Source organism: Paroedura picta, chromosome 3, assembly GCF_049243985.1.
Source record: "Paroedura picta isolate Pp20150507F chromosome 3, Ppicta_v3.0, whole genome shotgun sequence".
NCBI lineage: Eukaryota > Metazoa > Chordata > Lepidosauria > Squamata > Gekkonidae > Paroedura > Paroedura picta.
In genome coordinates this window covers 94,939,919-94,966,511 of record NC_135371.1, presented here as the reverse complement: position 1 = coordinate 94,966,511, position 26,593 = coordinate 94,939,919, and the positions used below count along the sequence as shown (strand labels likewise).

Here is a 26,593-nt window from a genome sequence, read left to right as displayed (position 1 = left end):
GAATTTATTATATTTTGCCCTACGAAAATCCAACATCCACGTCTGGCTACAAGCTTCTTTGTCCCCCCATCTCAAAAGGAATTCTATGAGGACATGGTCACTTCCCCCTAGGGTCTCCACCTCCTTCACCCCATCCACCACCTCTTGCTTGTTGGTCAGTATTAAGTCCAGTATGGCTGAACCTCTTGTGGGTTCATCTACCATTTGATAAATGAAATTGTCAGCCAGGCAGGTCAGAAAGTTGCACTGGCAACTTGGTCTGGATGGTGGGCCTGTCTCAGCAGAAGCCAGCTGAGAGCCAATCATGCAGGTCAATGAAGGTGGATCCTTGGATAAGAGAAGTCTTGCTCTGGCCTGTCTCCCTCTTCTCTATTTAAGATAGCTGCTAGAGGGGCCATGTCTTTAGTTGCCTGCAGTTTTTCCCCCACCTATTCTTCCTTGCATAGTGGTATTCATGGGTTGCATTTGGGTCTTGTTTAACTTTAATTGTCACAGCTTATTAGGCAATTTGGGCATTGGGACAGACTCTTTTGGGTGAGGCTACGCCTGCACACCTGCGTTTCCCAGTGTGGTGACTTCCCTAAGGGGCATTGGGGGTGGAATCCTCAGTTGCATGACCAGCTCAGGGGCTGCCAGCTGGCAGCGGTCAGTGCTCATGTGGATCCCTGGAATTGCCACTCTATGATGTAAACCCCCGGCAGGCAGGCTGGGGGTGGAATTGCCACTCTATGATGTAAACCCCCGGCAGGCAGGCTGGGGGTGGAATTGCAACTCTATGATGTAAACCCCCGGCAGGCAGGCTGGGCGTGGTCTGGTATATCAGGCCAGGTCACCGATGCAGGATCCACCACCACCATTCTGCACCAATGTGCCAGTTTTGTATTTTTAAAAGCTCTGTCCTGTTGTTCACAATCCACTAGTGTACTGGTTTTATTCTGATCTTGCCCCCACTTCTTTGCCCATGGGTTCACAAAATTTCATACATTGGTAAAGTGCTTTGATTGCTGAGTTGTCATATTTCCATATAAACTAGGAATCTGTTCCTGGGAGAAGTGCTACCATAAACAGCAAAGCTATTTACATCATACAGGTCTGAAGAAAGGCAATTGCATCTTAAAGAAATGTACAGCAGAACTACAGCCTTCTATAAATTCCACTGAAGTTCATTGGCTTATAAAGAAGTATCTTTCCTTAGGACTGCACCATTTTCTTGGTTTGAACATTGGAAGAGCCCCTGAAATAAATTTTCAGGCTTTGAGGATCCCCAGAAGTGGCGTCAGCTGACCACACCTCCCTGCCACACACCCGGAAGTGGAATAACCATCCACACCTCTTGCCCTTCTTTCACTTCCTCTCCCCACCTTTACTACCACTATACTGGCTTTGCCTCATGTAGGCCAGAAGGAAGGGCAGGAGCTGAGAAGACAGCCTGGACCCCCCCCCCCCCATACCATGCCATAAACGACTTCCTCCCCACCTTTGACTTATATACCCATGGCTTACCCACCAAGCCCTCTGGGTGGAAAGCAGCCAGTTCCCTAGCTTGTGGCTAAGTTAATTTAGGGAAGAAAGGAAAGACCATGGACCCCCTTTCTAGACACCCGCAGACCCTGAGGGGTCCACGGACCCCTGGCTGGGAATCCTTACCTTGGAGAGTAAGTTTTCTAGGCATTTATTCAATTGTTGCCATACTTTGCTTAGCAGCCATTGTACTGGAAAACAGACACTGAGATTCTTAAATAATATTGTATGTCACAGGACTGTGTTCTGCTGCATTTGATACAGCTGGTAATTCTAAGATACTGTCATTAGTGAATGGCTGCTAATGACCCTTGTAAATGAATCCAAGCACTGCACCTAAATAAGAAACAACATATATACACAAACCTATCATCACTGTCTATTATTCTAACTAGCAGCCTAAAACAGAGAAATATGGGGAATGGAAAATGTCAACCATTGGAACGGCTTCATTTTTAGTACTTTAGTACTTTTTAGTACTTTAGTACTTTTAGAAACTGATCTGCAAAGGAAAGAGAATGATTCACTACCAGTTATGGATTCAAATATACTAGTCGACTACACTTTTCTTTGACATTCAATTATCGGTTTTGGCAGATTGTTCAGTTACCTGTCTGATGCTTACCATCTTGTTCCCAAACACAATTCAAAGTGTTGGTTCATGCCAATAATCTCCTTAATGGTATGGTACCAGGATACCTGACAGATGACTTCCTTCCATACTGTCCAGGCCACCAGCTGAGGTCCTCTTCTCAAAACCTACTCTCTGTGCTCCAACTGCAGATGTTAGGCAGGTGGAAAGCAGAAACAAAACTTTTCAGTGGTGGCACAATCATCTTTGAAATACCCTTTGCTTTAAATCTTACCCGCTGCCTACTTTCCTTTCGAAGCCAGAGTGCTCCTCTTTACCCATGTTTTTAAGTAACAACATCTTTTTTAGCTGTTTTCTTGTTTGCCCAAAATATTGTTTTAATTATTATTTTAGAGCATGCCATTTCATGGGTATTTATGCCTGGTTTGCTTTTATTGACTGTTTAATGGAAATATTTTAATTAACTTGGCTGAGTTTATTTATATTTTTGACTTGGCTCGTTTTATTGATATGTATTGTTCTTCTTTAATCATCTGTTTGCTTGGTTTTGTTTTATTATTCATATACATATGTACAAGTTAAAATGCACAAAATAATTCAGGAAGGAAGGAAGGAAGGAAGAGGAAGGAAGGAAGGAAGGAAGGAAGGAAGGAAGGAAGGAAGGAAGGAAGGAAGGAAGGAAGGAAGGAAGGCAGGCTTGATTCTTACATGTTGCTTTTTCTCTACCAGAAAGAGTCTCAAAGCTGCATACAATTCCCTTTCCTCTCCCCACAACAGACACCCTGTGAGGTAGGTGGGGCTGAGAGAACCCTGATATTACTGCTCTGTCAAAACAGTTCTACCAGGGCTGTGACAAGTCTAAGGTCACCTAGCTGGCTGCATATGGAGGAGGAGTGGGCAATTAAACCCGGCTCGCCAGATTAGAGGTCCACACTCCTAACCACTACACCAAATTTGTATACTAACTTTATATTACACTATGATGCACCTTAACCCACAAGTGTTCCTGCACAAAAGATGGAAAGCAGATCCAATTAATCCTAGTTCAGTCTTTGGGCCATTCCACATGATTTAAATGTAGCGGAAGTCTTACCTTTGGCAAACGCTACAAATTCAATGTTCCGCATGACGTCACACACAATCTGCAACACTTCTGCAAAAAGCGCTTCGTTGTAGCGCTTTTCGGGGAATCGGGAAAAGCGGATTCCCCCTGAAAAAAACGCTACACTTCTGCACACAAGCTGCAACAAACCAGCGAAAGACATGTGCATTCTCTGTAGCGGTAGAAAGAAAGTCCCTCCCCCGCTCTTCCCGAGAAGCGAACACCATTTTTTCCCCCTTAGACCTGCTAAAGCAGTGATTCCCAAAGTGGGCGCTACCGCCCCCTGGTGGGAGCTGCAGCGATCCAGGGGGGCGGTGATGGGCCACAGGTGCATTTGGGGGCGATGAATAACTGTAAGGGGGCAGTGAAAGCATAAAAGAAAGAAGAGAAGATTTAGAAAAATTGATTTATGTATTTCGCTCATAACACTTAATTTTTCTTTGAACAACATACTGGACGTTAGCTCGGTTTCAGCATACTCCCTCACTTGCATTGAGATATGTGCAATCGCGCACTGCTATTGTTCATGCGGTGCCACTGAATTGCCATTCCAAAACACGTGAGTACTACGAGTATTGCTGAGGCCAACTGCCACTCGTGCGATTGGTCAATCGCAAGGCCAAAGTCTGGAACGGCAGAGGCAGTACTACCAGCAGATTTTGGAGCACGCTATGAATCCGGGGATTTCCCGTAATTATTAGGGTAAAATTACAGCGTAATATAACTCTAAGTTAGATTGTTGTGATATTGTACAAGTTAAAGTTAACAAATAGTGCAACTATAATTGGTGAGTATTATTTATTTATTTTGTAATAATTATATGCGCTTTACAAACCTTTTGCCTCCAAAGAACGAGACAGTATCGCTCCGCACTTTCGATTCTCTCCGCCGAAGAGCGAAACTGTCTCGCTCTGAATTTTTGAATCATTTTTTTTCAAACTCGTAAACATACCAATAAATATAAAACATCATTCTTTATTTGTATTATGTTTTTAGTCTAAAACCAAAATTTCTTACTTATTTATCGGTAATTTATTTATTTATAACCGTTTTCTGATCCCTACTTAAGCCTTTTTACTAGGCCTGAAAACTATCGATTCTCCGGTAAAGTATTTGTAGAGAAACGGACCGGTTCTCCGGTCCCCACCAGCTGCAGCTATAAATAGGTCAGTCGTATATTTGGAATAGGTCCATTATTTGTAGGGAATAACGTATTTGAGAATTGCTGGTCGCCGTCTCTAGCTAGCACCGATGGCGTGACGCCGACGCCATTTGGTGCGGCTACTCGGTAATTGGACACCAAGCAGCGCGCGCCAGTATCACCATGGTGCCAAATTATAACAATCAAAACAATCGGGTTTGTTTTTATTGTTATGATTTGAGTTCTATTATAGCTAGAACTATCGGGTTTGTTTTGTTTGATTAAGAATGACCTCTATTTTCAAAATTCGTCATAAAATTTATTGGCGTTCATGCAAAAAACAATTTATTAAAAAAATGTTTTTATTTCGATATAAAAAATAATTATAGTACCAGGAAAAAAATTAACACGGATGTATTAGAGAGACATATGTTATACGCTAAAAATTAAAAAACAGAATTAAATTATCTATAATATTAAGCGAGATAACACGATTTTAGTGTTTATAGAAAACAATTCCGGCCCACAGGATCGAACGGGTTAATTAAAAATATTCCGGAGCGAAAATAATATCATGCTTATTTAATTCATTAGTATTTATTTTAGTTTGTTTTTTACAAAAATATTTCAAAAAATTACAAAAAAAATATTAATTAAAAATACCTCCATAAAATTTTTATTTTTTTCTACAGATAATAATGGCTCAACCAAAGAAAAAATGTAGGCAATATAATATTGAATATTTGAAATATTGGGGCAATGACTTGGAGGAGAGCAGGATGCTGTTTCCGTTGGCTGCAGAGGAGAGGACACGCAGTAATGGGTTTAAACTACAAGTACAATGATATAGGCTAGATATCAGGAAAAAAAATTTCACAGTCAGAGTAGTTCAGCAGTGGAATAGGCCGCCTAAGGAGGTGGTGAGCTCCCGCTCACTGGCAGTCTTCAAGCAAAGGTTGGATACACACTTTTCTTGGATGCTTTAGGATGCTTAGGGCTGATCCTGCATTGAGCAGGGGGTTGGACTAGATGGCCTGCATGGCCCCTTCCAACTCTATGATTCTATGATTAATACACATATCTTTCTGTTTAATTGCTATTAAAAAAATTTTAAAATTAATTTCTAGGGGGCACTGAGTAATATATTTTCTGGAAAGGGGGCGGTAGGCCAGATAAGTTTGGGAACTACTGTGCTAAAGCAATGAACGAGCGAGGCTTCTCTGGCTAAAGTCCCTCCACAGAAGTGATTTAAAGTAAAACAAAGCTCCCTAAGTTCCCAAGTACAACACAGCCCCCTGTTCGGCAATGTCCGTAATTTTGGCCACAAATCGCACCTGTGTGGGGGGGATTTTTTTCTATTTGAGGAGTGTGTAAATGATTAATCGCCAGCTCCTACGCCAGCAAAAAGGTCTTTCCGATGCAATGATTGAATGCATATTTGTTGCAACGGGTGTGTTTTGTTTTAAAAAAAACAGTTCTTAAATGGAAAGGGGCTTTTCGAGAGCATGAACACAACAGCCCATTGGCTGTTCCGCTTGATTGATGGCCAGGGGTGGGAAGAAGTGCAGAAAAAATTGCTTCCTTTGTTGCAATTCCAGCAAGACCAGAAACCTGTGGAGAATGAATGAAACGCTACTGGGACCTCTATATTCCACTAAAAATAAAGGTATGCGGAATGGTGAATTTCCATTATTTAATATAGTGTGAACATTTAATATTCTGTGAACATTTGGCAACATTGGTCCTTGTGCGGAATGGCCCTTTAAAATGGACTACTGGATACTCCCTGTATCCAGTCAGTTTCAGGGAGGGCATTGTGCATCTGAGGTGCCCTTCTCCTCTGAGGAAAGGAGACCATCTTGATTGGGTAATTCCCACCAGTGGATTAAGGGAGGCAGGAAACTTCCTTCATCTGCCATTGTGGGAATTACCGTTTCCAGTTTGATAACACCAGCCGCAGTCTATCATAAAGTATGATAGGTCTAGACTGGGGAAAAAGGAAAGAAGCAATGACAAAAGGATAATCTTGCATGTTGTCTTCCTAGTGATGACTCTGGGATGGACATCCTCCTTTCCTCATAGGCAGAAGACCCTTCATGGTGAGTATCCAATAGTCCATTCTCCCTTCGAAGTGGAGGAAAACTTGACTGGGGCCTCCCAGAATTTAATCTCAGATTGGGTGGGATGGATGCATTGTCACTCAAGGTACTTATCCACCGATCTGAGAGCAATGAACTTGTAATCTTTGATCAAGGTTGGTTGCGAGGACCAGGTTGGTTCTTGGCATATTTCTTCAACAGATGCATGTTTCTGTTGGATTCTGAACTTGTCCAGGTGCCCTGAAGTGATTTGTTGTTCAGTGCTGCCCCACACCCGAAAGGGTGCAGTATTTCTTGTTTCCAATATGCCTTGCAATTCTTTTTTTAGTTTTCAAAATGAACCAACTTGATATAATTGTAAAGTAACAGCCATAAAGGGTAAAAAAAACAAACCTGTTTTACTGATCATCTATAAACTCAAAACATCAATGCTTCATGTTAGTCATTAACTAACTACCAAGTCATTTTGTCATTTAGCCAACCTTCCACAGGACAAAGTCTTGTCGAAATTGGAAATAAAAGTGATGTTTCCTGATGTTGAAGCAGTGAATAGATCCCTCTAGTTACAACTGTGTGTGGGAACTGCCAAATTTTTCTGCAACTGCCAAATCCTTCAGCTGCATAATTACCTACCATGTGCATGGGTATGATCCTTCCCTCAGTAATTAGTTTGACAGTAGCACCTGAAGGCATGGTAGTATGTGTACACCATGCAATAGAATATGACTAGGAATGAGAATCTTGTGCACGGTTACCATACCCAACCCAGCTGTTTTTTAATTTCTTGTATAAATTACTGAAGCCATGGAATGTGCGCAGCTTAAACAGGGATGAAGCCCAATGCAAATTCCTAAAATCAGAAGCACTGTTCATGTTGTGAAAGACTATAAACAAGGAATGAAAGTAAGTGGAACACACTGAAAACTGCAAGAAAAATTTATACCATCTGGCAATCATTTTCAGAGCAATGAAGAATCAATTCAAAACTACTACTATGAGAATATACCATCATTATCTCCAAACAGAAAACATCAGTGTCTGCATCAACACTGCTTTCCTTAGAGGCACAGCACTCTGTTCATAAGACTTTATTCCATTACTCAATCTAAACTTACTAATTAACCCAGCTCTTGGCTTCCACAAATCCCAGGCTATAGCTTGGCTTTGAAGTCTTACAGCTCTAACACAGAATGGGATCCAACACCTACATACCCCTGGAAAATTTCTAGGTTCATAAACAGAAATATAAACACAAATTCTAAACATAATAAAACCATGGGGGCAGAGCATGGTTACTCAATGCTCACTCACTGTCATACCACACACTGCTGCTTGTGCATCTGAGGTGCCATTTTATACCCTCAGACAGAAAGAGACAAAGAATCAAAAAGTGGACATTTGTCTCTCAAAACTCTTAGGTTCTTTCTGCACTCACAGCTTACTTCTGATTAGCTAATACTGCGAATACTGCGCCTGCACACTGCACTTTTAAACAAATATGACTTTTTTCCTTAGGAATTGAAATATACTCTGCACCCCAATGAAAAAAGGCGGATACTTTGTCTGTGTTTGTGTCATGTGGTTGGCCTCTGCTTATTGGTCAGTTTCAGGGAGGGCATTGTTTTTTAATTGCAAGGACAGACTCTTCCAGCTACATTTACTGCCATTTTGCTGAACATTTAGTGCTTCTCCTCCATTCACTACTACTATGCATTTAGTTATATTCTTTTTTATATACAAGTCCAGGTAAAGTCTATCAACCTGGCACTAAATTGCTAAAATATCACCCCCCAAAAAGTGCAGGAGGTGCCGCCCTCACTATTGATGATGCTGGATCCAGGTGCTTTGCTGTGGAGGTAAGACAGAGCTCCATGCCAATAGCCCACTCCCCTTGTCTTGCCTTCCTCCCAATTGGATCTCGCTCTCTAGAGTGCTATCCACTCCCTGTGCTGTCCTACCTGGGCACACCCAGGAGAGAGCCCAAGTGCTGACTCCCTCAGCTGTGAACCCGAGACTGAATTACTTTCCAAAGGCCAAATCCTAGTCCAGTCCACACCTTAGTACCAACTGAGCAAGTCTGAGTCCAAAGGGTTAGCCAAGGGAAGTGTCATAGTGCAAGCCGGGGTCAAGAATCGCAAGAGTCGAGTCAGAAGCCAAGTCAGAATCCAAGTATCAGAAGCCATAGTCCAGTAGCCGAAAACCGAGATCAGGAAACTGATGAGCAAGTAGGCGGAGCTCTGTTGAAGCAAGAGCAAGGCAGGAACCAGAGTTCAGGGTGACGGGTAGGTTGAACGCACAGTTGCACCCACAAGAAAACTCCATCCCAGCCCTTCCTTAGGTGCAACTGCCAGCCAGGAACTAAACAGCCGCGCCTGGGACCCCAGGCATCATCTGATGAAGTGCCCTCCCCTGGGCCCCATAGCCTTTGACAGCATACCATGAAACGGGTGCTTCGACAATGCTCTGTGAAATCAACCCGCCATCACCACCTTCAGCGATCCAGTGAGCTCTCAGGGCTGGACTGAGATGCAGGGCCTGTTGAGAGTGAGGCTGGCACAAATCACAAGGTCTCTGCATGGCTGAGTCCCAGTTGTTTTACTTGATAAGGGCTTGGGGCTTGCCAATCATGACGCGGCTCCTCACTGCTCAGTCCATCCCCATCCACTTCATGCTCTAATGGTGCAAATACAACCGAGTCCTCCAGAGGCAGCTGCACAAAGACTGGCAGCAGGGATTGCTGCTGCACAGGGAGGCATGACATTCCCACCTCCCAACTTCTGGACTGGAGGGATTCTCCAGCCAGATGGTGGAAGTAACATTCCACCATCTCACTTCTCACCTGGTCTCAGCCATTCAACTGGATGTGGCAGGCTGCCACTGTGGAGCTCTGCCTCACCTCCACAGTGATGCACCTGCACCTGGCTGGCAGTCCTCCAATGCCACATGCCCACAGAAGTACTTGGAAATGAGGGGAAGCCAGGTCCAGGTGCTTCACTGCAGAGGCAAGACAGAGCTCCACACTGACAAGCCCTCCAACAACAAAGTTTTGGACCATCATTTCCCCTCTATCAAACCCATACCTCCTCCACTGCCTCCTCATTTTCCCAAGGATCTATACCTTTGAACCATGTTTGTCCCTTTTTGTTGCTGTCCACCAATTTTGCTCTCCTTTTCTCCTTTGGCTTAGGGACAAAGAAAGGGGGGAAATCAGTGAAAAAACACTCTTCACAAACTCGCAGAAACAGTGAATGGAATGCAAAGTAAACGCTGAAAGGTAGAAAACCAATGCAGAAGAAGGAAAAGACCATGATGCACATCCACTTAGAAAGTGTGGTGAAATGCAAAAGGAAAAAAAAAAACCCTGATGGGAATACACTTTGAAAGTACAGGAAAACATCAGTGCAGGAAAGGCTTTAGGCTTCTGGTGCTGTTTCCACCCTTTCTCTCACAGTGTTGGCTCTTTCAAGTGTTACAACAATTTTTTCCCCTTGCTAGTTGAATAGTCATTAACTACATTGTGGCTTTGCTGGCAAGAGTAAAAAGGCCTTAAAGACTAAAGATGATGGGGGAAGAAGACTGAGGAATTTAGCTCTGTCCCACTCTCTGTGCTGGCTACAGAGGTGGAACATCCAAATGGATGTTTTGTCTGCAGCCATGCCATATTTTATTTATTTATGATTATAATGGTTGGAGTACCTAGTAATCACTGTTGAGTGAAAATGAAAAGTCAGCACAGGTCACAACTGTAGTCAACATATGGAGCTTTCAAGCTCTATACTGAACTTGTTCCTTGGCTCTATGGTCCACAAATTCCACATCTCTCAAAATCTTAATTTTATAAGCAATAATCTTAATTTATTCTGTGAACAGAAATATTGTCCTGGATTGATAAGGTATTGCAGTTTTACATTGCTAATTATATTACTCATTTTGATCTTAAAAGGACAAAGCTCTACTTTTGAAAGCCAGCCAACATTAAGTGCTGTGCATCTCTCTATTTATCAGTATGATAATCATCAGTTGCACATGTAACCATAAGTATCTGCAAATGAGCTATGTGTATTTCCCAGCTCTATTACCTCAGCAAGGTAAAAATCAGATCATCTTTCAGTTATTAAGTTGGATTAGAGAAGACGACAGAAAGCTGCCTGTGATTATTTTCTGGCTTTGCACAGTAATGTTGTGAACTACGTGGCTGATCCCTAAAGCAGCTGCCTGGGATGAGAGCTCCCACCCCACATTTACTTCTGAGGAGACTGAGGTTTCCAAGCAGCACCAAGAAGTCACCAAGGGAGGGCTGCAGAAGCCTGGCCCAATGCTCCAAGAACAGTTTTCTGACTCACTGCAATGCCTAGAGAAGCCAGCAGCCAACTTGGAAAAGCCAACAGAGGCACCCATGAAAGGGCATTCCAACAAGAAGGTCCTAGCAGGGAGGATGCTTCTGCCGGTGAAATTACCACCGAATACCCAACATGGGAGGCTGGGGACCAGCCAGCAATCACCACCTAAAGGCCAGCAGCACAAGGAAACAAGAGTGGCAGAGGAGCAGAGGGACCTGCCACAGGCAACACCCCATTCCTCACCAACTGAAGGAGGCAAGCAGGCTCTTTTGGAAGGGCAGGGCAGGGAACAGGCTGCAGTGAGCTCCTTAGGCTGGCAAGGGCTAGCAGAAAAGCCCTAGAAGAAGGAGAAGAAGACCTACTATATATTAATAGATTCTCTTTATATCAAATGTGGATTCTGGCTGCTTTAAATTTGCTGTCCAGCAAATGATAACTCACCACAAGTACTCCATTCTAAATAACAAACATTTTTGAACTAAATTTTCTTAATATCTTGAAACATGTATCTTTAAACAGTAAGGGCTGGTGGGGAGGAGTTAGGGCGGGCTCTGTCCGGGATAAAAACTCACTTGCAAAGCAGCTCCTGATTCGCTCCTCCGAGTGGTACTCCAGGGCCAAGTGTCCAATTGGGAGGCGCGCAAAGCGCACCTCCCTATTGGACACTTGGCCCGTCTCAAGGACAGCCCGCCACGAACTCCACATTCCACCCGACCCGCCATCCTTGCCGGATGGCTGCCGGGCAGGAGCATTGCCCTACGGCAGAGGACTTCGGGGAAAAACCTTCCCCTCTGCCGACCGCATGCCCTACCCCGCCTACGGGCCTCCACCCGCCACCCCAGCCCTTCCCACCCCCAACCCGAACGTCCGTCCGTCCCCGCCCGCCACAACACCCGCCCTTCCCACACTGCTTGACTACCCGCATCCCCAGCCCCACACGGCCGCGCCCTTCCCACCCCCACTCCCCCACTTGCCGCTCCTCGCCTCGCCGCCTTTCTCCGCTTCCCCGCTGCCGCCGATGGCCGCAGCCTTCCGCCACTGCCTCCCCGCTTGCTACGCCCTTCGCTGCCGACAACACATCCCGCTCACCCAAGATGGCGATGCGGTCTCGGGGCGCGCTGCTGAGCCGATCCGTGGCCCGCGCCACACCGCCGCCACTGCCGCTGCTCTGCCGCCACCCCCTCAGCCCACAACATGGGCGCCCACCTCCGCCCCGCCCGAACACCGACCTCCAGGAACCTACGGACAGCTGAGGAGCCGCCAACGCCGACACCCAAAGGTAGGCCGCTTCCCCGCCATGCGGCCCCGGGGCCCGACAACACCTTCCGCGCTCCACCGGGGGGGAGGGGGGAGAACGCCTTCTGCGCCCCCACGGACGGCGCCGCCACCCTCGCTGGGCCGCCCCACACGGTCCGGCCCTACCCCTCCACAGTATGCTGCCAGATGCCGCTGCAATCTAGCGCCCATTTTATGGTAAGTAAAATTGGCTTTAGATCTAGTTTTGCAATAAAACCAAAGTTTTGTTTTTTAAAAATGCATTCAGAAGTAAAGAGTGTGATTCGGTACTTTCACAGTCTGTTTGATTTCAACAGCATATATTTATGCAAGTAGGGTAAATAATGGTAAATAATGGTAAATAATAGTACAAAGGGATTAATTTTCTTTAGATAGAGGAACCCAGAAATGCTGCACACAAAATGGGTTGGTGTATATAAGCTAATTTAGGAAAATTTACAAACCTGTACAAGCCAGAGTAATTTCTGGTTACTTTTCTGTTAAAGGCCATATATTGATGGGATATCATAAACTGCCTTTGAAATCCTCATTTTCAATAGTCTTATGCCATGTGACATAGAATACATATCCATGATCAAAAAGTATATATTCAGTGCCACATTGTGTACTGATTGTATGGCTTTCTACCTGTAATCTTAGCCCTGGACTGGATGATCAGATGCAAAAGGTACCAACTGAAACATTCAAAACACCTATTGTTTTCTTACCTGCCTGAACTTCTTAATATGAAATCAATTAAGTCACCCTCTGGTTTTCCCTCCAGGGAAACAGTTGAAGATAAAGTCTTGTGAAACAAGTTTATGAATTTAGCTTTTATTGGATTTTTTTAAAATCATGAAACCTATGATTTAAAATGTATTAGGACTACATGTTATGCAATTAAAGGTAAAGGTATCCCCTGTGCAAGCACCGGGTCATGTCTGACCCTTGGGGTGACGCCCTCTAGCGTTTTCATGGCAAACTCAATACGGGGTGGTTTGCCAGTGCCTTCCCCAGTCATTACCGTTTACCCCCCTGCATGCTGAGTACTCATTTTACCAACCTCGGAAGGATGGAAGGCTGAGTCAACCTTGAGCCGGCTGCTGGGATTGAACTCGCAGCCTCATGGGCAGAGCTTTCAGACTGCATGTCTCCTGCCTTACCACTCTGCGCCACAAGAGGCTCTTATGCAATTAAGAACATCTATTTTCAAAACCTAGTTTAGAACATTTAAATTGGCAGGAAGAATAATGAACTACAACTGAAAATGGAAACAATATTTTACTGTATTGTAGGAAGAATTTAATTTTGGGTAATCTTATTCCTGAGTTTCAGACATATCTGAAACTCATTTAGAACTTCAGGCATAGTTGTGATGTTCCATCTTGTTTGTACATCAGGAATAGGGTACTCACTCAGGTTCCTAGTCTTAGGTTCAAACAGCAAAGGCAGATGTGTCCAGAATAACATCCATTTATGAGCAAGAAGGTATCAGAACAGCAGGAACTGATTTCACACAAGAAAGCTCATATAGTCTACAGTTCTACCTAACAATCAGCACTAAAAAGGAGGGACTTCATCCCATGAGACTAATTCAGCTCAAATATTGGGGTGCTCAGTGAATACAATTCAAACATGGAGACAGGAATTATTAGCGGTTGACTTAACATAGTCTTTGAATTTAGCAGGCAATATGACCACCCACCTACTCAGTACACCTTCAGCTGGAGTTTCAACATGTTTTGGAAGGACAACCATCTTCATGTTCTTACTTGTCCAGAATTTTGCTAGAGATCTGTGGTGGTGTTGCAACAAATCCCGTGGTGGGGAACAATCTTTTCTCAGATGCCTCCTATTCCTGCAATGTAGTTCTTTTATCGATACTGGATATTTTTTCACTTCTGACTCCATTCAGTAACTTCATTCAGTAACACGAGTGTGTCACTGATATGGCTGGCAGACTGCTGTATAACAGCCTTACCTATCAGGGGCCTATTCAAGATCTGAAACAGGACACTGATAGGCCTACCACTGTAATATGCTGCAGCATGCCTGAGAGTGATCACTGTTCCTAGAAAACCGTGGAATGGACAAAGAATCCATAAGTAGCATCCTTATGCCCTTTTCTAGCTTTGCAACATGATTTTCCCTGAAGCATTTATAACAAATTATTCCAAAGACTGGACACTGTCTGGCTTACATGTAGTTCCATATTTACTGTATATCTTGTTTGTGCTTGCTGAGGCAGTTTGCCTTCCCTGTGCAGGCAATGGGAATAGTTTTGTTTTTGCCGAATTGCACGCAAAGTATACCTGGCTCTAGCCTGGCTCTAGCCTGCATACCTGGCTCTAGCCTGGGCAATAAGAGCTTTTCTGCAAATATTCATAGCTTACTAAAGAGCAAAGGTGGGTTTCTCTAATATTTCCCTGATATTCCATCAATATAGTGAAATTTTGATTTAATATGGAATGTGGTGCTGAAGAGGCTGTTGTACTTTTGTCACATTCTGAGAAGACAAGAGTCACAGAAAAAGACAATAACGCTTGGAAAAACTGGAAAAACTGAAGGCAACAGGAAAAGATGAAGACTCAATAAAGGAAGCCACGACTCAATTTGCAAGATGCGATATAGGCTGTTAATGATACATGTGGTCGCCATAAGTTGAAAGTGACTTGATGACACTTAACAACACAAAGTTTTTGTTATTATTGTTATTGTTATAAACCTCAAGGGCTTTTTCTCCTGTGCAGTGAAGCATTTAATGCAACTTTATAATCCTCAAACTTGTGACTGCTAGCTATGGTTTTAATTTTTGTTCCCATCACCTCCAATTCTCTCCTAAATTTCCCACAAAGGATAAATTTGATGGAGTTCTGATATTTCTCATTACATTACAGAATAACGGGTATAATCTGGAATCTTCTTACACAATGCTGAAGACCCACAGAAGTAAGACCAATTCTGACACCATGTGATATTATGCTTTGCCTGCAAATCAAGTATAGGGTGCCTACTCAGGCCCCTACTCTGAGGTTCATACAGCAAAGGTGGCTGTGTTCAAACCAACATCCATTTATTAGCAAGGAGATACAGAGATGGGAATGTCCATTGGTACTCACTGTGAAGGGTACTTCACCTTGGGTTCTAGGACTCCATCCCTGATGGGTGGTTCTCACCGCTGCTGCTAGGGAGGCAGGACTAAAAAAGTACTTCCTCTTCCTGTCTCTTTGGTAGAACCGTCCATCTTCTCCAGTTTTGAAATTTCCAAAGCTCGGGGGGGAAACTCTTTAAGTAATTAACAAATATTGTAACCTTTTCTTCTTCTTTTTTTTTGAAAGAGAAGGAAACAGGAGGAAGCTTACCTGACTCCATACAGAAATGTTTGTAACCTGAACACCTAAGAATTAATTTAGTGACTGACACAGATGACACCAAGGGTAGGCTGGATGGAGTCTTGGAATCCAGGAAGAAGTACCCTTCATGGTGAGTACCAATGAACATTCTCCCCTGGTTCTAGGACTCCATCCCTGATGGAAAATAAAAGAGCAATTATTTCTTCCTGGATGGGACACTGTCGCCTGCATCTATCACCTGTAACAGAACACTTTTGCCAAAGGCAGCATCCGCTGCACTATAATTATTTAATTTATAGTGTCTAATAAAGGTAGAAATAGAGGATCAGGTGGCTGCTCTACACACCTGCTCCACAGACACTACAACCTACACCTTGTACAAGAAGCTATTATTAGTACAGCAGATGGAGAAACAGAATGATTTCCAAATTGGCAATCAGGTCAGACTAGGATGTATTTTTATCTCCCTGTATCTTCAGTCAAGCCAACATGGTATAGTAGTTTAAAATGGCAACTTTTAAGGTTTGATTCTCCACACCTCAACATGCAGCTAGTCAGTCCTGTTAGAGCAGTTTTCAGAGCAGTTCTGTCAGAGCTCTCTCCACACTTACTTCACAAGGTATCTGTTATGGGGAGAGGAAGGGAAGGTAACTGTAAACTACTTTGAGACCCTTTTGGGTATGAAAAGCAGGGTATAAAACCCAACTCTTCTATGTGTAGAAGATATCATAAAGAAAGCTAGATTAATTTTAGATGAAGGTAGAATGAAAATTAGTGGAAAGAACAGTAAGAATTTGAGATATGCTAATTACTGGCAGAAAATAGTAAAGAAATGACTACATCTGAAGATTAAAGCAGGATTACAGCTGATCATCAAGAAGACAAAAGTAATGACCACTGGGGAATTACACAACCAAAATTACATGTCTCCTAGATAAGTAACACTTGACCAATGAGATGATGTGCACTGGAATGGGCCTCAGTTCATGCCATCCAAAATGCAGGAGACAAGAAAAGCTGAGACCTTCTTAGAAAAAGATCCAGAATTTTATTGTCCAAAAGGAATCTGTTGCTAAGATTGACTAGCCTTTCCTATCCTAGGATACATATAGGCATCCCCCTGCCCCTATCAACACTTCAATTTCCCGCCATTTGTCCTTCCCATTTTCAGAGGGGCTTTTATTATCAAAATACAGTTAGAACAAAGCAAAAGTTACACTTTCTACACCTAGAGGCCAAAAGGAGCCAGAGCTATCCATCAGAGTCATAACATACTAAAACAGAGATAACATCTTGAAGGACATTCTCCTTTTCATGGGAACTGGCTATGTGCAAGCCCTGAGCCCAGCCAGGAGCAAAAGGGAGGGGGGAGTAGGAAGGGAAAGACAGGAAAGCCATAGACGTCCAGTTGACTCTTAGGACTTTGGTTCACCTCTTACTGAAATACATAGCATGGAATGGGTAATGACAGGTCAGTGCATCCCACTGCTGTCAGCCTGAAAGGGCTGCAGGTACTTTCAGTGCACTGGATCATTTCCTTCCCTTTGGAAGGTGGAGGAAGCAATCAGCATGCTGAAATCACTTGCAGGCCTTTGGGCCTGACAACAGGGCCTCATTTCAGCATGCCATTTCACTTAGAATCATAGAGTTGGAAGGGGCCATGCAGGCTATTTAGTCCAACCCCCTACTCAATTCAGGATCAGCCTAAAGCATCCAGGATAAGTATCTGTCCAGGCACTGCTTGAAGACTGTCAGTGAGAGGGAGCTCACCCCCTCCTTAGGCAGTTGATTCCACTGTTGAACTGCTCTGATTGTGAAACTTTTTTCCTGATATCTAGCCAATATAATTCTCCATGTAGTTTAAACCCATCATTGAGGGTCCTATCTTCTGTTGCCAACAGGAACCTTTCCCTGCCCTCCTCTAAGTAACAACCTTTCAGAGCAAAGACAGCCATCATGTCCCCTCTCAACCTCCTCTTCTCCAAGCTGAACATTCCCAAGTCCCTCAGCCTTTCCTCATAGGGCTTGGTCCCATGGTCCCATGATCATTCTCATCAGTGGGACGATGGCATCTTGTGGTTTTGTTGTGATGCCTCTGTTGATACAGCCCAAGACCGCATTTGCTTTCTTTACTGCCTTATCACACTGTCTCCCCACTTCTAAGCAGGCAGAAGCCAAATGAACTGGCCTGAAACCAACCAGTTCATTTCAGAGGAGGTTAGGTCGTTTGGATATTGGTGTTCATTTCGGAACACTACAAATCGAAATGTTCCAATTTGTGCTCATCCCTAATACACCTAGATTCATGTGGATAGCTGTGTTGGTCTGAAATAGTACAACAAAATTTGAGTCCAATGGCACCTTTAAGACCAAGAAAGGCATGAGCTTGAAGGAAGAATACTTCACAATGATAGACAGCCACCAATGCACAGTGAAGCAAAAGGCAAAAGCAAATTAGTTCTGTTTACTGCTTCGTTGTTGATGCAAGTGGAAGTAAATCTTTCAAACCTTTCCCTGTAACCAAAATAAATATGTCAAAGCAGGATGATTTCAACAGGTTACCTGCAGACACTGCGTATCCGGATTTTACCTCATACCTTTCTGTTTCCTCTTCAGTGGGGTCAGGACTTTGGTCCACATCCAACAAAAAAGAGAAGTGGTGCAAAGAAGTGATACAACCCAAAGATGAAGAGTCAAATGTGGGTCTTAGCCTGAGCCCAGGGGCTCTGTAATGCAATGGGGAGAAAGTTCCACTCATATGAAGAAGTAAGAGCGAGCTTGGAGTAGTGGTTAGGAGGGCCATCCTCTAATCCGGCAAGCTGGGTTTGCATCTCTGCTCCTTCTGCACATGCAGCCAGCTGGGTGACCTTGGGCTCACCACAGCACTGATAAAACTGTTCTGACCGAGCAGTAATATTGGGGCTCTCTCAGCCTCACCTACCTCACAGGGTGTCTGTTGTGGGGAGGAGAAAGGGAAGGTCACTGTAAGCTGCTTTGAGACTCTTTATGGTAGAGAAAAGCAGCATATAAGAACCAACTTTTCTTCTACTTCTGACAACCCCACATTTCATGTGGAGTTTGGGAAATAATACTGAACTGTGAATGGGCCCTGACAAAAATCACTGAACAACATCATTCTTAGCATTTATGTAGTTTAGCTTATGGCTACTCTGAGTATTGCTGGGCGTGTATTGTTGTGGTTTACCTAACTGATAGGGTTTGGGCTCAGACAAGATTTGGGGCAAAGCTTTTATTATTTTTCATCTGAGAGATATAGTGATGGGAAGCAAGACAAAACTGCCCAAGAAGACATATCAGGGTACATTGCCTATATAATGTTCATCCCATCCCAAGAGAAGCTGGTGAAAGGGTCCCTATCCTCTCTACTTCTTCATTAGTCACTGATGCAAAGACGCACGGTCCTCAACAAGGGCCAGAACCTTTTCTGTCCTGGCTCCCACCTGGTGGAACGAGCTCCCTGAAGAGATCAGGGCCCTGCCCAAACTCCTACAATTTCACAGGGGTTGCAAAAGGGAGCTCCTCCACCAGGCATTTGCTTAAGTTGACCGACCCAACAACATCCACTGGTCCCCCTTACATGACTAAATATTACCTACCTAAGGGTTCTGCTCAAGTTGCTATCTTTGGTGAACAATGTTCTGTTGAAATATCCTAGTTGATATGTTATATGTTTTGTCATGGTTGTTATATTTGTTGTGATGTTACATGTAATTACCTCATGATGTTTTATGTAAACCGCCGAGCTAGGAGGAGGAAGAAGTTTGATTTGGATTGCATGACAAAGATCCAGTTGGAAGGAGGTGATTGGAAGAGTGGTTGCAGAATAGCTCTTCCTAGATGACTCATCTGCACTATACCTTTTTCAGTGGTTTCAGGCCACAGTATGGAATGGAGACAGCAACACTAGTGGCTTTAGTTGACAATCTCATCTTTAATCCGCTCCTGCAGAGCGGATTAAATAAAGGAGTAAGGGCTGTTGGGGAGGAGTTAGGGCGGGACCTGTCCGGGATAAAAACTCAGAGGGGGGGCAATCAGGAGCCGCGAAGGGGTTCCTGATTGGGTCCCTCCGAGTGCCACTTGGGGGCCAAGTGGCCACTTGGCCCGCGCCGGACTCTGTGACCACACTCCATCCCCACATGGCTCGCTGCCGGGAAAGGAACAGGGCTGCCGCGTCGAAGACACGGCCGCCCTGCTCCTTTCCTGCCAGCGAGCCATGGCCCTTCCCTACCAACAAGCACTCCCTGCGAATACTGGCCCTGCACCCTTGCCGCCGCCCAGGTCCTCTCACGGCCTTCCGACACCGATGATGATCACCCATCCCCGGCAGCCGCCACCCGCCCTGTTCCCACCCCAACCCCCAGCACATGACTTCCTGATGCCCGCTTACTGCCTTCCCCGCCTGTCCGTAGACTTCGCCGCGATCTCCACTGCCAGGCCCCGAGCGCCGCCGAATGCCACCACCATCGCCCCACTAACGGACATGCTGGCGCTGAGCTGCTCCGCTCCCAGCGATGTGCCTCCGCCTCTCCAGCACAAGCCCGCCCGCCTGCCACCTCGCCTCCTTCGACGATGCGTCGCCTGCACGCCAGGACGGCCCCCTGGACTACCGAGGGCACTCCCCAACAGTTTCCATGCTCGCCGTCACTCCGAGACACATGAAGCCAGGTTAGTCTCGCCGCCAAATCGCCCCACTCCCATGCCGCCACACCGCAGCTCCGCCGACCACGGCCGCACCCTAGGCCGCCCCAAACAGCGCGCACTCGCTCCGGAGCCGCGAGCCAAGACACAGCCTCCACAACATTTTTCCCTTCCAACCCTGGCCTCCACAACATTTCTCCCTTCCAACATTTCTCCCTTCCAACCCCGCCTGCCGGACTCTGAGTGGGCCAGGAGGACGAAGGCTTCTGCAGGCCCATCCACGCCGCGGCCCGCCTCACACACCCAACAAACGCCGTCCCCGCCCACACAGAGGCCTTTTGCCGTGCGGGGGGGGGGCAAAGCCATCTAGCACCCATTTTATTCCAATATAAAATGGGCTTTAGATCTAGTTTTTAATAATATATGCTTCCTTGTTAATTTTAATGGATTTATCTGCTGCCTATGAAATATATGCCATCTTGTTAAGGCACTGGGAGGTAGAAATACATATCAGAGAATGTGGCTTAAATCTTTGGTCTCAGAGAATTGTTATTGGATATCTGTTTTGATCAGTGGTGGACCCATGCTATTTACAATCTCTGTATAATGGTTATAGAAGAAATCACTCATCATTTGGGACTTGAGCTCATCAAAATAAGGACAATACCCAACTCAATGGGTTGTTATTGTTTTGCCCAAATGAGCCACCGCAGTTTTTGAAGTTATTCTTTCCTTCTCCATTTCATACTCACAACAATCCTATGATATAGGTTATGTTGGGAATCTGTTACTGGTTCACAATCACTCTTCAAGTTTACATAACAGAGTGGGGATTCAAACGTTGGTCTCAAATAAATAAATAAATAAATAAATAAATAAATAAAATCTAGCGATGAAGCAAGATTTAAAAAGAGGTCTGCAATCAATAAAGAATGGAATATTCCATTCATCACAATAATTTGATAACTGTTGTTATCTTGACTAATATTTAGGCAAAGTTTTGTTGTTGGAGAAATAATCCACTCATATTTTAATATAAAACTCAGGTCCTAACATAGGTTCCATAATTACCATAAGAAAAGTAAACTTTCCTAATATTTTACACACAAATGGCACAGAACAAAATTAAAAATACATTTTCTGATCCTCTTTCTCCCTGTAAGAAAGCTAAATACACAGGCAAATACATTATTAAAATGAGTTGGTAGTGCCAGCAATTAAAAAAAAAACACGCTGAAATATTACAGAGCTCCAGAAAAACAAAGCACATCTGCCTTACATTAAGAAGAACATTCATTAGCTCACATTTAACAAGCTGGCACCCAGGGTGGCTGCCTTAGGGCAAACAAATAACAAATAACCAACACTGATCTTCCTGAGCTCTGTGTGAGAGTAAACAGAGACAAAGAGATTAATTCAGGAACCTGCAAAGCGGAAAACTAAAACCACATTAATTGCAGAAAAATATGAAAGACTATATATATTTAGTTAATTTCAATTAACTAAATCAGTTGTTTAAAAAACTTTGAGCACTGTTAGCAGGCAGTTAAAACTCTAAAAATTACTCAGGCTTTTTTAACTGAAACTTTCAAAAGTGTGTGATGAAGCAAAGAAGTAAAACAGAACCAAGCCCCAAGGCCTATCAAAAGCTGTAACAATCTAGTGGAAGGGAGATAACATTTACTCCTGGCCTTGCTTTCTGTTCAGATGTCCCTGAAATGGTCCTCTGGAGCAAGAAATTTCAGAAATGAACACTGAAAATCTGCTCTAAAGCATCATTTGCTGACGATGATTGTAGACAAGCATCTCTATTATCATGATTCATGTCTGTACATCTGGAAGCTCAAACGATGATTTGTATTCTTAACTATAACTGCAGACCATGATATGATATCTGAAATGAGTCACATTCAGTGAAGGGTATAGCTCTGGAGTATAGTTTTAGCCCTTCAGAAGAGGATGCAATACTTTTATTCCTTTTTGCATCACATTAATTATATTAGGAAGCATTAGTAGTACATGCGCATGGAGTATGCATATCAAGAACATTATTTTTTATTTAAAACATTTATTAGCCACCTCTTAACCTTGTGGAACTCAAGGCAGTTTACAATATAAATAAAACTACAATTATAAAAATACATAAAAGGTCACTATTTAAAATCTCAGACAGGACTGCCTATCTCAGATAGGACTAAGTCAGTCAAATGCACTCATATATAAAACTGTCTTTACTGGGCTCCTGAAAATCAAAAGTGAGGGAGCCAGGCAGAGATTATTCCATAATTGTGGGGCTGCTACTGAAAAGGTCCTCTCTCTTGCGTTCACCACACAAGGTTCTTTGATTGGTAGGAAAATAAATTTTTGTGCATTTTTATAATGGCCATATGTTTTACGAATTTTATATTAATTACAATTTAAATTCTGATTTTATTATTCTTAATTTTAAATGCATTCAACATTTTAGCTTGTATTTTGATATCCCAGCAATTATTGTATTGGTTGAAATGACTGTAAATAAAGTATTGTTTGTTGTTGACTAATTTCAAAGACATTTTAGAACATAATATTTAAGACTATTTCAGCATTTCTCAGATCCAGAGAAGTCAACCAGCTAACTAATATGAAAACTAAACATCCTGGGTTTTCTAGGAATTGGAGTGGGGGGGGGGGGAGTCCAAGAGAAGGAATGAACTTCCCTTTTGGTCAGAGAGTGGGAGAATAAGAATATGTCATCTTTACTAAATCTGTTTTCATTTCAGCAAAGTGCAGAAAGAACTCATTTGGAGTTTCCCAAATGGTATTTGGCTGGAAATTGTCCCGCTCTAATCTGTAGCATAGTCAAATAGTATGCACTGAATTATCATGCCCTAGAAACATCCAGGTGTTAAAAATAATTGGAGCCTGATAAAATATTTAGATGCCAATCAGCTCTAGCTTTCTTTTTTGAAGGAGCCTGTTCCAACAGAATAATTGCTTTTGGCATTCAGACTTTTTTTTTGAGAGAAAAGAAAAATAAGAAAACAACTAAGCCCTGATGTGAACCCTAGAATATGTTATGCCTGAGTTGCTGAAAATTATAATTAAATCCAGCCTCTATTAAAGTTTTAACTTGGCACTATAAAGTGACAAATAGCTTTCAACCATGCCCTTTCCACCCCCCTTAAAGAAAAAGACAATCAAAACATATTATGACAATGCTTTTTGAAATACATATCCATAGCTCCAACTCTGCTTTAGTTGCCTCCAGCTTTAAGCAACTGATGTAATGTGACTTGATTTAATCAGCATGCTAGACATTTCTTTATTTATTACATTTATGGCCCACCACTCTCCATAGACTCAAGGCAGGTTACAGCATGTATAAAACTCCATTAAAACCCCTATGCCTTAAAACCAGCATAAAAACCTAACAAGATTTGTGATGTACTCCTTAACACCCTCCCCACTTGGCAGCCACCCCCTTAAGGGGATTGTTCATTGTAATACCTAGCCTGAGGAGGTGCCCAGTAGATCTTAGTCCTGGCCTCAACCAAAGACTTGGTGGAAGAGCTCTGTCCTGCAGGCCCTGCGGAACTGTGTAAGCTCCGTCAGGGCCCTCAGCTCTCCTGGGAGCTCATTCCACCAGGTTGGGGCCAGAACCAGAAAGGCCCTGGCCAAGGCCAGGCGTACCTCCTTGGGGCCAGAGACCTCCAAAAGATTAGCACCTGCACAGCAAAGTGCACTGTGGGGGGCATAAACAGACAAAAAGTCCCTCAGATAGGTAGGGCCCAAGCCACGGGTGGCCTTAATCTATCACTGTCCACTCAGTGAACAATGAACATAATCTTGGGACTACATATAAGAACTAGAGAGGGTCTCTATGTAATCTCCAGGTAGAAGCTGATTACAGGCCTCTTCAGCACCCCACCACCACCCTTTTTAAAGAATCATGTTTAATCTTAATGAGCCTTCGGAGAGGACAGTATATAAATATATAATAAATAATCTGTGAATAACAAAGGTGCTAAAAAGAGTCCATGATGCCAGTTACTGAGCAACCCTCCAGAATGCCTCATAACCTTTACATATGTCCAAACTTTTGTAGTCCCTGTAAAGAGGCAGAAGTAGTAGCAAGTGGTAGCACAAAATGTCATACATGTGCAAACACACTGTTTGATGACGTAGTTATCAGCTGACATCCATCCTTTCTTCCTGTCACTTAATGTGGGCACACAATACCTTGCAATGGATGCAGTTCTCAGAGTGAGAGGCATCAAACGACAGTAACCGCGGGGATTTGGGCGGATTCCTGGACTGGATCGCGGAACGGGATCCTGTGTTTCCGTTAGGTCCTCTGGGCACAGATGTGTGAATCACCCGTGAGTAGCGTCCGTTAGACACTGCGCACGCAAACGCCCACAAACAAAACAACGCCTTCACAGCGCCGATGCACCGAAGGCGGGGAATGATGATTCGCTGCGAAGAGCAGCGAGCAGCCAAGAGGACGAAGGTCTGCGCGGCGCGAGACAAAGCCGCTTCCCAGCCTTACTATAAAACCGCCCCCTTCAGAGTACCGGAGCCGAGGCTTACCCAGCAGAGCCCCGGCAAGGCTACACTCCGTCCCCCTCCTTTTTCGGGGAGGGGGGAGACCTCACAGGAGCCTCCCCGCTGAATTGCGACGATCAGGGCGCAGGTGGCCTGAGCGCAAAGGCAGCCGCGACTGAGCGCCTCTCCTCGGAGGGGGGGCTCCAGACCCCTGCCCGGGGCATCTTCACGAGGCGGCCCTTGGCAAGCTCCTCCATTCTTTGCACCCTGCATTCTCCATTTTCTCCACGCGCGTGTCGTTCCTCTCATGCCCCGGTCTCGACGCTTCTCCCCCACCCTCCGCCGCCTCCTGCGGCCAGCCCTCCCTGCCAGCCGCCCCTCCCTACCTCGGTGACGATGGTGGAGAGGAAGGGGTCGCGGCTGTACTCCCAGCCGTCCAGGCACTTCTCCTGCTCCACCTGGCTGAGGTTGACGTCGCGGCCAGGCAGAAGGTGGAGGGCGGAGAAGTTGGCCAGGGCCTCGAGGCGGTAGCGGCGGCACCGGCTGGGCACCTGCCGCCCCTCGTGCTCCTCCAGCGGGATGCTGGCGTTCAGCCACTCGCCGCTCAAGTTGGCGCTGGCGGGCACCCGGCAATGGTGCTCCGGCGTGCCGGCCAGGAAAACGGCGGACATGCCATTGAAGCCGTTGGGGATGATGCTGGCGCTGAGCAGGAAGAAGATGAGGCGCTGGAAGGGGCCCCACTCGCCCAGGAAAGCGATCAGCTCGTCGTAATCCTGCATAGCAGCGGCAGGCGCGGAGAAGCGCTACACAACACAGCGGCGTCTAGGCAGCAGCAGCAGCAGCGGCAGCAACAAGCGCGCCGCACTCACCGGACTGGCTCTGTCATCCCTCCGGGGGTGGGGTCTCTTCCCGGCCGACTCCTCCTATCCCGCTCCTAGGCGCCAGCCCTGCCCGAGAAAAGCTTCGCCCTAGTTGCAAGCGGTTTTGGGGAGCGTGTGGGGTTTTTCCACACAGGGCAGGCTTGTCTGGCGGGAAATTGGTCGCCGCGACGACGAGCAGCCTCGTGTGGCAAGGGCTGTCCTGCGGTTATTGTTCACTGCCATGATAGTCTGGGAAGAAGAGCCACTTGGTAACAGTTCTAGAGAGGAATTTGTGGTGGCTGGTTCCAGAGGCCAACATAGTTTCTGATCAGTACCTCTGTGAGAAATTAATTCACAAGACATGCCCAGCTTACTGGGTATTAATATTTTTTATTTATCTTTTAATTTTAATTAACTTTTAATTCATCCTTTAGTTAGCTTGGTACCAGGTACCGCAGGGCCTGCAAGACAGAGCTCTTACGCCAGGTTTTTGGTTGAGGCCGGGGTCAGCGAATGAGTGCCAGCATCCACCCCCCCACCTAGTAAGTTAGATCTCCTCCCCACACTCCCTGCCGCTCTCATAGCAGGGGATAGGAATAATGAGAGCTTCCGCCATGTTGGGGTTGTTTTTAAAGTCTTTTAATGGGTATTTTAATGGGGATAAGACTATTGTGACCCGCCACAAGCCTATGGGGAGTGGTGGGAAATAAATCTAATTAATAATAATAATAACGTGGTTTCTTATATTTGCAAACATTTCTAGTACCTTAGACCAGGGATCCCCACTCTTTGAGCCCACAGGCTACTTTGGCATTCTGACATAGGGGTGAATAGCTGCAGCAGGAGGTGGCGCCAACCACAAAATGGATGCCTGGGAAGGTGGAGCCAGTTTGAAAATATGATTGTCACAAAATGTCAAGGAGTGAAGTAATGGATTTCTCTTCAACATTTCAGATAGAAACTGCTTAACAGGATGCCTTTTAAATGGACATATTTTTTAAAAATATTTTTATTGCATTACCTTCAGTCACACAGTAAATATTCCTGTTCTGTGATGGAATCTTCCAAAACAATATTTGTTTTTGTTTCTTTTTAATTTGGACTGTCAGTCAGATCTCCGGTGG

General features: G+C 44.7%; 1 protein-coding gene across 3 annotated transcripts in view; it reads right to left on the bottom strand.

Annotated features, from left to right (window-relative positions):
* The window catches only part of SLC22A4 (solute carrier family 22 member 4), an 88,506-nt gene extending 62,984 nt beyond the window's left edge, over window positions 1-25,522 (bottom strand). Inside the window, exon 1 of one of the 3 annotated variants that reach the window (XM_077326897.1) lies at window positions 24,996-25,522. In XM_077326897.1, the coding sequence (XP_077183012.1) occupies window positions 24,996-25,388 (393 nt within the window). In that variant the 5' untranslated portion in view covers window positions 25,389-25,522. Of the gene's footprint in view, window positions 1-24,654; window positions 24,931-24,995 lie in introns of those variants that run through there. The other 2 variants (XM_077326895.1, XM_077326896.1) reach the window with 2 other exon arrangements.
* Between the last annotated feature and the right edge of the window lie 1,071 nt (window positions 25,523-26,593).